This window comes from Nicotiana sylvestris, chromosome 3, assembly GCF_000393655.2.
Source record: "Nicotiana sylvestris chromosome 3, ASM39365v2, whole genome shotgun sequence".
Classification (NCBI taxonomy): Eukaryota; Viridiplantae; Streptophyta; class Magnoliopsida; order Solanales; family Solanaceae; genus Nicotiana; species Nicotiana sylvestris.
Window position 1 is genome coordinate 174,987,690 of NC_091059.1, and position 11,950 is coordinate 174,999,639.

At 45.9% G+C, this 11,950-nt stretch overlaps 1 protein-coding gene across 1 annotated transcript; it reads left to right on the plus strand.

The window, feature by feature from the left end:
• Window positions 1-1,174: 1,174 nt before the first annotated feature.
• On the plus strand, window positions 1,175-1,957 carry LOC138888394 (serine/threonine-protein phosphatase 7 long form homolog). Its single transcript, XM_070170251.1, has one exon. The coding sequence runs from the start codon at window positions 1,175-1,177 to the stop codon at window positions 1,955-1,957; it is 783 nt and encodes a 260-aa protein (XP_070026352.1).
• The last annotated feature ends 9,993 nt before the right edge of the window (window positions 1,958-11,950 follow it).

Sequence of the window (11,950 nt, forward strand, 5' to 3'; positions counted from 1 at the left end):
TATAGAGCCTTTTAGCGTAGTAAAATATAGAGCCTTTTAGCGTAGTAAAATATAGAGCCTTTTAGCGTAGAGTCTATGTAGTTTAAGTATGTAGTAACTGCAAACTCTATCCAATTACACTTTATAAAATTAATTATTTAATTTATAACAATAAACTTCCAAAAGTAACAAATTAATATATGTTGTAAAATTAACTCCAATATCGAGCTTGGAACCCATACATAATTATTCAGTCCAATTCAATAATTTTTAATTTAATTCCTTACACTAACAAAATTTTAAAAATGTTGAAATTGACACGCATAATAATTAATGATAACTCGGTGCTACCGGGCCTCAAAAATCAAGCCTGGAACCCATACATAATTATTCAGTCCAATTTAAAATATAATTAATTATTTAATTTATTAAGCTAACAAAATTCTAAAAATATTGAAATTGACACGCATAATAATTAAGGATAACTTGGTGCTACCGGACCTCAAGTATCGAGCCTGGAACCCATACATAATTATTCAGTCCAATATTAAACATAATTAATTATTTAATTTATTAAGTTAACAAAATTTAAAAAATGTTGAAATTGACACACATAATAATTAAGGATAACTTGGTGCTACTGGGCCTTAAATATCGAGCCTGGAACCCATACATAATTATTCAGTCCAATATTAAACATAATTAATTATTTAATTTATTAAGCTAACAAAATTCTAAAAATGTTGAAATTGACACACATAATAATTAAGGATAACTTGGTGCTACCGGGCCTCAAATATCGAGCCTGAAACCCATACATAATTATTCAGTCCAATTCAATAATTTTTAATTTAATTCCTTAAACTAACAAAATTCTAAAAATGTTGAAATTGACACGCATAATAATTAAAGATAACTCGGTTCTACCGGGCCTCAAAAATCAAGCCTCGAACCCATACATAATTATTCAGTCCAATTTTAAACATAATTAATTATTTAATTTATTAAGCTAACAAAATTCTAAAAATGTTGAAATTGACACGCATAATAATTAAGGATAACTTGGTGCTACCGGGCCTCAAATATCGAGCCTGAAATCATACATAATTATTCAGTCCAATATTAAACATAATTAATTATTTAATTCCTTAAACTAATACACACAATTAATTTTGTTTACATTATAGTAGACGACATGGACTTTCCTCCGCCTGCGCATCCTGGACCTACCGAGGATCAGCTACTAGTGTTACAGGGCGACCATAGGTCCTCCTTTGTATGGGAGGGACAGCTATCGATGCAGGCTCTCCGCCTTAGGAGACCTGACGATTTGTGGGAGTTCATCGTGGAGCATCATTTTCATGCCCGCGTAGTCGCGCGCCTACAGGCTACAGGCTTCTATACGATTTTTGAGCTTGGACGGATGCAGCTTGATTGGTCTCTTATCACGGCCTTGGTAGAGCGGTGGCGACCGGAGACGCACGTTTTTCACTTGTCCACTGGAGATGCCACCATCACGCTGGAGGATGTTCAGGTTTTGGACGGGCTACGCGTAGATGGACAGGTTGTGGCACTGCCCCAGTACATTAGATCCATGACCCGTGCACAGTTTTTGGATATGATGGGGCAGTTTACTGGTTATAGACCTCAGGGTGACGCTGGGGGCAGTCGCGTTGCTTTGTCAGCCATCGGAGATCATATGGCTGTTTTGCACCCAGACATTACCGATGAGACGGAGGATCTCCATATTGAGAGGTACACGCGGTTGGCGCTGCTCCTGTTTTTCAGGTGTGTCTTGTTCTCGAACACTTCGAGGAGTCTCGTGAGTATGCGCTTTCTCCATCATCTTCAGCAGTTGGATGATTTACCCCAGTACAGTTGGGGTGCTGCTGTTCTCGCATACCTGAAAGGAGCTTGTGCCGGTCGAGCATGGGACCAGCGGTGGACATATGTGGTTTTCTGCCCCTCCTACAGGTGACAACATTTTCGAATACTTTGTTCATTACTCCGAATTCTATATGGTCGAAATGACTCATAAATTTTACATCAACCTTTTATTTTAGGTTTGGGCCTGGCAGCGGATCATGCCGTTGCAGCCACCTCTACCACCACTTGCGTCCGGTGAGGCTTATCCGTTTCTCCCTCTAGATTCTAGGTGGATTCTCCGGCGTGGGAACTACTGAGGGACCGATGCTCATCATAATCTCCCCTTGTCAGGGATGTGCTAGATATGCTGGTGGACGGACAGGTAAATATGTACCTACACTTACTTGTTTTAAATTAAGTTGTGTTGCGCATACTCACTTTTATGTTATTATTTGGTAGTTCATCTGGACGTCATACAACGACGAGTTGCTAGCTTAGTTGTCTGTTTATTGCTCAGTCGATCGACTGCTTTGGAGCACCTCCGTCCCGATGATCTTCTTCGATATGGTTGAGTATCATGCCACAGAGCGTGTGCTTCTCCAGTTTCACTGTCCCCAGCCTATACCGGGGGAGCCTGGATGGGTGGATACACACTATCAGCGGGATGACCGTGCCAGGCTGAACTATATATATATGGGATGGCTAGAGCAGCAGGTCCATATTTGGGAGGAGCGAGTTGACCGTATTCCGCCATCACCTACATTTACCCAAGAGGCCACTATTCATCTGTATGCATTATGGTACCGCCGTCACACCCGACTGATTATCGGGAACCCCATTCATGTACTTGGCGAGCGCTACAGACCATACGCCGGGAGGCACGAGGCACTGGTATGTTTTTTGGCTTATTAATACCGTATAATTGTGATATAGCGTTATTTAATTAATATTTTAAATGTTTCACAGGCTATTGGGCATCATCACCTATACCAGTTGGGACAGGAGATGCAGCAGCATACCGACATCCCTACAGTCATTGACTATGGCCGGCGGGTGGCACAGTTGGCTCGTCGGACCCTGTTTCAGGCGAGAGATACGGCAAGGTTGGACCATGAGGCTCAGTATGCGGCGCCAGAGGACTACCATCGGGGTAGGAGTGTCCCACGAGGTAGGGGTAGGGCACGGGGGAGGGGTGCCCCACGAGGCAGGGGTGCCCCACGGGGTCGTGGGGGACGAGGAGGAGGTGGTCCACAGCAAGGGGGCGTTGAGGCACCTGTCGACCCACCTGTTGAGGGACATGATGAGGACTTTGGAGTTAAGGCGCTTAGAGATGATCAGTCGGGTTATATACCTCAGGTAGATGAGCCTTCCAGCAACATGCCTTCATACAACCTTCAGCTATCTCTGCCAGCATCGCAGGTCACCCCGTCAGGAGCATTGTCGATCACGGGTACATTCGACGGGGATGTAGACCAGTACTTTGCATGCCCATATACCGCAGCTGAGGATCGGCCCACCCGGGACGTGGATGGCGGGCGTAGGTTGAGTTATGCCTCATCCCCGGCGGTCGATGCGGATCTACCACAGGCGCAAGTATTGTTACGCGGCACCTTCCTGAGATTCCTTGGAAGGGCGATGTAAGGCTAAACAACTGATGTCAGTGCAGTTGCTGTCCGCCAACTAAGGTCCCCTCCGTACGCTAGACTAGATTGTCAGTGTCGTACGGGAAAACCAATGTCAAGAGCAATTGAGAGAACAAGAATGAGAATTGAGAATGAAATAAAGCTTGATTGCATTAATGAAAGCTATTACAGAAAGGCAACGCGGTGTCGAGGGGGAGAGACACCAGTACAGAGAAATGTTTGCTTGCTAGAAAGTTTGATTGCTTGATCCCCCTAATAATGCTTAAAAAAAATAATCCAAAGCTACATGACTAGACTTGATTAAACTAGAGAAACATAATGGAAGTACATGGAATAAAACTACTCTATATTTACAATGAAAAAGACTTAGTTTGCTATAAGGCAGAAAACAGGTCCGTTGTCAGCAGCATATTCTTTTGCATCAGGGTCTGCGCGCGCGGCGCTGTTGGCATCTGCCTGCGGTTGGGCGCTGGCGAGGGATATCGGTGGGGCGACAGAGGTACATGCGCGCTTGTCACTTGGTGCGGCCAAGACCACGGGGCCGTCTGTGGCGCTAGGCATTGGAAGGCTTGCTAGGACGCCACGGGGCGCGCCCAAGGGGTCATGAGGCACTGCTGGAAAGCCGCCTATGACATTCTCCCCCACCTGAGTTGGCTACGTCCTCGGCGCCTTACTTGCAAGATAATCTTCAATTAGGTTCTTGTAGGCTTTGAGGTTTGTTCCTCTCTCCCAAGTGTTCTCCTCTGCATCACAGCCCTGCCATTTTACCAAGAACTCTTGGTGATCTTTCCTTGAGGCATGAATCACTCTATCATCAAGGATAGCTTCAACACGCCTTTTCCCGGTTGAATTGGGCCCTCGAATACTGGGTATTGTGAGCTGGCTCCTTGAAGGATCCTCCGAGTCTTCCCGAAAAGGTTTCAGGAGGCTGACATGGAAGACATGATGAATTTTCCACCAAGCTGGGGTATCCACCCGGTATGCAACTTTCCCAATACGCCTTTCAATGGACAAGGGTCCAATATATTTTTGCAATAAGCGAGGGTCATGGACCCCTGCAAATAAGTAACGTTTTGGAATTTTGACCATCACTTTGTCTCCTACTTGGTATTCAACAAAGCGACGATTCTGATCAGCATGCCTCTTCATCCGCTTTTGAGCCTTGACAAGATAGCTCCGCACTATCTCCAAATTTTGCTTCCACTCTTTAGAGAAGCTAGCAGCTCGAGGAGATTTAGACATATTTGGTGCATTGACTGTGTGTGGGAGTAGCGGTTGCTGTCCGGTAACAATTTCAAAAGCGCTTTTGTTTGTACTAGAGCTCTTTTGTGAATTGAAACACAGTTGAGCAGCATCCAGAAGCTTCACCCAATTCTTCTGCGATCCGGTTACAAAATGACGCAAATATTCCTCCAACATACCATTGAACCGCTCCGTCTGGCCATCAGATTGCGGATGAAAACTTGAGCTGTGATTCAGCTTCGACCCAAGACACTTAAAGAGTTGGGTCCAAAAGTTGCTAGTGAAGCGTGAGTCACGATCACTAACAATATCTTTGGGTAGGCCCCAATATTTGACGACATGAGAGAAGAAGAGTCGAGCTGTATCTTCTGCTGATATATATTGTGGGGCAGCAATAAAGGTAGCATATTTGGAAAACCGATCTACCACAACCAAGATAGTTGTTAGATCTCCGACCTTGGGCAATCCGGTGATGAAATCCAGGGAAACACTTTCCCAAGGTCTCTTTGGGACAGCTAGTGGTTCCAAGAGTCCCGCCTGTGTTAAGCGGTCTGACTTGTCCTTCTGGCATACTAGACAAGTCTTCACATACTGAGCAACGTCATCGGCCATTTGAGGCCAATAATATGCACGGTGAAGTAACGCCATGGTGCGTTCTTCACCGGGATGGCCGGCCCACAGAGTATCATGACATTCCGCCAGAAGAGTCCTTCGTAGATCTCCTCCATGTAGAACTGGCGAGTCTTGCCTTGTCCTACCAAATCAACCAAATACTGTGAAGCAGGATCTCTGATGAGTAGATCTTGTATCTGGTCCTTGATGGAGGTGGCTACCTCGCTCCCCCTTAGGGTGGCGAGTAAGCACACTGATGCTAGATCAGCTCTCCGACTGAGCGCATCAGCAACATGATTGGTCTTCCCACTTCGGTATTCCAGGTTGAAGTGGAATTCAGCTAGGAGTTCCTGCCACCTGGCCTGTCGACCATTCAACTTCGGCTGGGTCATGAAATGGCTAACAGCTGTGTTGTCTGTCTTGACCACGAACGGGGTTCCCAGCAGATAGTGCCTCCAGAGGCGCAAGCAGTGGACGACAGCCAATAATTCTTTCTCATGGGCGGCATAGCGCCGCTCTGCATCTTTTAGCTTCCGGCTCTCGTACGCCACAGGATGCCCTTCTTGTAGCAAGACGCCACCGAGGGCATAGTCAGATGCATCTGTTTGTACTTCGAATGGCTTGGCCAGATCAGGAAGGGCCAAGACGGGGCTACTAGACATAGCCGCTTTCAATGCGTTAAAGGCCTCCGCTCGCTTGGGTCCCCATTCCCAAGGCGTGATCTTCTTGAGGAGTTCTGTCAATGGTACTGCAATGAGGGAGTAGTTTTTCACGAATCGCCGATAGAAATTGCATAGACCAAGGAACGCCCTCAAGGCGTGGATATCCTTAGGTGGCGGCCAATCTGTGATTGCCTGAATCTTCTGCTGGTCCATCTTGATCCGCCCTTCCCCAATGACATGTCCGAGGAAGTCAATTTGCTTTTGAGCAAAGGAGCACTTAGATAGCTTCGCATATAGTTCATGCTCCCGCAATCGAGCTAGGACCTTCCGCAAGTGCATCAGGTGTTCCTCCAATGTTTGGCTATATACCACAATGTCATCCAAGTAGACCACCACGAATTCATCAATGTACTCCCGGAAGACTTGGTTCATCAAAGTGCAAAATGTAGCTGGGGCGTTAGTCAAGCCGAATGGCATAACTAGGAAATCGTACGACCCATATCTTGTCACACAGGTCGTCTTGTGCTCATCACCCTCTGCAATCCGAACTTGCCAATAACCTGTCTTCAGGTCTATTTTGGTGAACACTGTCGCACCACCCAGTCTATCGAACAAGTCTGCCATTAACGGAATAGGGTACTTGTTCTTCACAGTAATTTTGTTTAGAGCCCGATAGTCCACACAGAGTCGTAGACTACCATCATGTTTCTTTTGGAATAGCACAGGGGACCCGTATGGGGATTTGGAGGGCACGATAATCCCTGTGTCTAGCATTTCCGTCAATTGTCTCCGAAGCTCGGTGAGTTCGGGTTGTGACATTCTGTAAGGCGCCCGGGCAGGTGGCTTCGCGCCCGGCACCAGCTCAATTTCATGATCCACAGTGCGCCTAGGCGGTAGTCGCTTTGGCATGTCTTGTGGCATGACATCTTCAAACTCTAGTAGTAGCTCCTTCACGGGTTCAGGAATGGGACCCGAGGAGCATTCTACATCTTCGATGCAGAGGGTTGCCAGGAACGTAGGTTCGTTTCTTTTGACCCCCTTCTTCAACTGCAAGGCCGAGATGTTTTCAACGGCCATCTTCATGGGCATGCACGGGATAACGCAGGGCTTGGCCCCGTTTGCTCCCATCATCAGTAACATGTCAGCATACGGTACAGGCATGGTGTTGGTTTGCCTCAGGAATTCCAATCCAACTATCAACTCGAAGTCATCTATGATCACCACGCGCAAGTTGAATTTTCCTTCGTAAGGGCCAAGCTTCATCGGTACTTCTTTGGCTATTCCACCCACTGGCTGGGGAGGTGAGTTGATAGCCTTGACACGGCCTCTACCTTTCCCTACAACTAGACCAAGGCGCTCCACCTAAGTCGAGGCTAAGTAGTTGTGGGTAGCACCCGTGTCTATCATGGCCCGAATGGGCTTGCCATTCACCTTCATCTCAACGAACATTAAGGTCCTCTCGTGCTTAAGAGGAGTCTCATCATCCGCCTTCTTTTTCCCTTTCTTGGTGACTGGACATGGGTCCTTCTTCTTACGGATACCAGCACTAGTCTCTGCTAATGCCTCAGAAATGGAGCCAACAATTGCATTGAAGGCACCTACTGGTTCAGTCTGATCCGCATCGTCTGAGTCGTCATCCGTCCCATCATCAAAAGTCTGATGGGCATTCATCTGTGCCTGTGGGCACTCATTGTTCCAATGTGGTCCGCCGCAATGACGACATCCTGAAGGAGGCTTCCTCCCCCGATCATTGTTGTTAGACGCAGCATTGTTGCTGCCTGTGGAGGTAGCCTTAGGTTTGGTTGAGCCCCAATCTCCCCCACTTCTGCTAGGGCCACCATTGCTAGACTGGCCCCCTTTGAATCCCGCTCGGGCAAGCGGCTGAGGCCTATCCTTCCGAGCTTCCATTTGATAGTCCCCAAGGCATTCAGCTGCTTGGATCGCCTTGGGCAGGGTATCTACCCGTTGTCTTTGTAGCTCCATACGGGCATAAGGTTTCAGCCCTTCTAGGAAAGTGAAGAGCTTGTCTTTGTCCCCCATGTCGCGTATGCTTAGCATGAGCGCGGAGAATTCCCGCACGTAGTCCCGCACAGATTTGGTCTGACGGAGCTCCCGTAGCTTTCTCCTTGAATTGTATTCAACATTTTCGGGGAAGAATTGTAGGCGGATGGCTGCCTTCAGTTCTGCCCATGTTTCGAGAGCATCTTCACCGGCCTTGATGGCTTCGTATTTCACCCGCCACCAGAGTTTAGCATCACCCTGAAGATACATGGCAGCAGTTGCTACCTTCTTAGCTTCTTCTAGGCCCCCAACAACATCGAAATATTGTTCGACATCAAAGATGAAGTTCTCCACTTCCTTGGCATTCCTAGCTCCACTGTATGGCTTTGGCTCAAGAATTTTCAATTTTTGTGTCGCGGAAGTGGGGTTTGCAGCGTCCCCGATCTGGTTTCCACCGCCTTGCAGCAGGCCCTGTAAAGCAGCATTGACAACATTGAGCTTGTCTGTCAAGTCGTCAATAGTTTGTTGCATGGTAGTCACCCTGTCTGCCTCTTGTTCCCTGTAAGCTAAATCCTCGGCACGCTCCTGTTGGAGTCCCTCGAATTTGCCAAAAATTTCGGCTGCCTTTGTGGCTGCCGTTTGCCAGTCTCCCTCGGAGTCACGACTGATGTTTTCTATGTCAACTTCGGCCTGGAGCACCCTGCGGTCCAGGTCGTCCAACCTTTGCCCTAGGCTGGTTCTTAGTTCAGGCACCGTATCCATGATGGGCAGTAATCCGTCAACCGTCTGTTCAAGGGCCGCAATGCGGTCCCCATGATTCACCATGGTCAGAAATGGTGGTAATGGCAATGCGTTCCCTCGTCCGATGTCGAGCCTAGGCTCTGATACCAACTGTTACGCGGCGCCTTCCTGAGATTCCTTGGAAGGGCGACGTAAGGCTAAGCAACTGATGTCAGTGCAGTTGCTGTCCGCCAACTGAGGTCCCCTCCGTACGCTAGACTAGATTGTCAGTGCCGTACGGGAAAACCAATGTCAAGAGAAATTGAGAGAACAGGAATGAGAATTGAGAATGAAAGAAAGCTTGATTGCATTAATGAAAGCTATTACAGAAAGGAAATGCGGTGTCGAGGGGGAGAGACACCAGTACAGAGAATTGTTTGCTTGCTAGAAAGTTTTGATTGTTTGGTCCCCCTTAATAATGCTTAAAAAAAATAATCCAAAGCTACAAGACTAGACTTGATTAAGCTAGAGAAACATAATGAAATTACATGGAATAAAACTACTCTATATTTACAATGAAAAAGACTTAGTTTGCTATAAGGCAGAAAACATGGCCGTTGTCGGCAGCATAGTCTTTGGCATCAGGATCTGCGCGCGCGGCATTGTCTGCGCGCGCGGCGCTGTTGGCATCTGCCTGCGGTTGGGCGCTGGCGAGGGATATCGGTGGGGCGACAGAGGCACATGCGCGCTTGTCACTTGGCGCGACCAAGACCACGGGGCCGTCCGTGGCGCTAGGCATTGGAAGGCTTGCTAGGACGCCACGGGGCGCGCCCAAGGGGTCATGGGGCACGGCTGGAAAGCCGCCCATGACATTCTCCCCCACCTGAGTTGGCGACGTCCTCGGCGCCTTACTTGCAAGATAATCTTCAATTAGGCTCTTGTAGGCTTTGAGGTTTGTTCCCCTCTCCCAAGTGTTCTCCTCTGTATCACAGCCCTGCCATTTCACCAAGAACTCCTGGTGATCTTTCCTTGAGGCATGAATCACTCTATCATCAAGGATAGCTTCAACACGCCTCTTCCCGGTTGAATTGGGCCCTCGAATACTGGGTATTGTGAGCTGGCTCCTTGAAGGATCCTCTGTATCTTCCCGAAAAGGTTTCAGGAGGCTGACATGAAAAACAGGATGAATTTTCCACCAAGCTGGGGTATCCACCCGGTATGCAACTTTCCCAATACGCCTTTCAATGGACAAGGGTCCAATATATTTTTGCAATAAGCGAGGGTCATGGACCCCTGCAAATAAGTAACGTTTTGGAATTTTGACCATCACTTTGTCTCCTACTTGGTATTCAACAAAGCGACGATTCTGATCAGCATGCCTCTTCATCCGCTTTTGAGCCTTGACAAGATAGCTCCGCACTATCTCCAAATTTTGCTTCCACTCTTTAGAGAAGCTAGCAGCTCGAGGAGATTTAGACATATTTGGTGCATTGACGGTGTGTGGGAGTAGCGGTTGCTGTCCGGTAACAATTTCAAAAGCGCTTTTGTTTGTACTAGAGCTTTATATATTAAATTTTTCTACAATAAAGCAATTTTTTTTCACTTGGTTTTTATCTTTTTCAGAACGGCAAGACAACTCCATAAAACGCAGTACTATACCTCACTTTTATATATTAAATTTTTCTGCAATAAAGCAGCTTTTTTTACATGGTTTTCATCTTTTTCAGAATGACAAGACAACTCCATAAAATGCAGTACTATACCACGCTTTATGTATTTTGTCTTGCCTATAAATAACGGCCTCATTGTAGTTATTTTGTGTGCTAAAAAATTAGTAAAAGCAAATATTTCATTAAAAGTAAGTTTTTTTTTACTAAAAGCAAATATTTCATTAAATGGCTCAACCTCTTCGTCCACCAAAGTGCAACTGTGGAAAAGAATGCTCGATGCAAAATTGTTGGGACGGTGGTGAAGTTGGACGAACCTATTTGTGATTTTGAGGAATGGGTTGATGAACCATGTTATCAGGAATGCTATAGAGAACAACTGCAGTTTCTTCATAATATGTGTTTATGCCAACGGGAAACACAAAGAGAAAGCGATAGAATTATTGTAGAAATGAGGGCGAAACTGAAGGAGGTGGGAGAAGAAAAATGGAAAGCACAATGGAATTGTGAAGCACAAAAGGAACGTAAAAAAAATATAAACGGGAACTTGCGGAGGTGAAGGCGAAACTGAAAGAGGTAGAAGAAGAAAAAGAACAAATGGAAGAACGATTTAAGTGGTTGGAACGGAGAATAAATGACAATCGGGACTAAACATTGGCATGTATATGTTTAGTGTATTTTTCATATTTCATGTATTTTTATTATGTTGGCATGTTATGTTTGTGTTTGTGTTGTAGTAATGTTTTATTTTAATTGAAGTGACATGTATGACATGTATTGAAGTGGCATGTATTGACATGTATGGCATGTATGCGCACTAAATTTTATTTTAATTGAAGTTGAAGTTAAGTTTAAGTGCTTGTGTTGTTATATGAAACTATCAAACCACACTTTACATATTACATTTTTCTACAATTAAACAGCTTTTTCTTCACTCATTCCAGATTGTGGAACATAAATTTATTTGATATATATTGCAACATACATAAGTACAAACACGTATTACAATATACCAAAACAAAAGACTAGGGGTATCCTTGATAGTTAGGTACATTCGACGAACTTGCACCAGGAGCCGGATTACCACCGCCACACACACCACTTGAAGAACATTTAGGACGGTCGTGTCCTGTTTGCAAGCATATGCCACATTTACGCGTATAAACGGTGTCACCAACATCCATTTGGTTCCGTATACGCGTTCTCTTTTGCACTTGCAGCTTGCGCAAAAAGTCCTTGTTACATACCATCTTAAAAGTTTCCGGCGGCCAATAATGCTCAGCACATAATGGCTGCAACTTCCCACTATACGTGTCTACGTATGCAACAACATTGTATTGCCTATCAATATAGTTTGTTGCCCCATATCCAACTTGTTGAAAGCACTTCAACGCATGTGCGCACGACATGTGGTAGATGATCCATTTCCCGCATGAACATAACCTTCTATTTTCATTCACCGTCTGCAGTATTATACTGCGTTTTACAAAAAAAAAAAACAAATTTGTCTGCATTCCTTCAGATCTGGGCATTAATAAGTGAAACGTAGTACTGTACT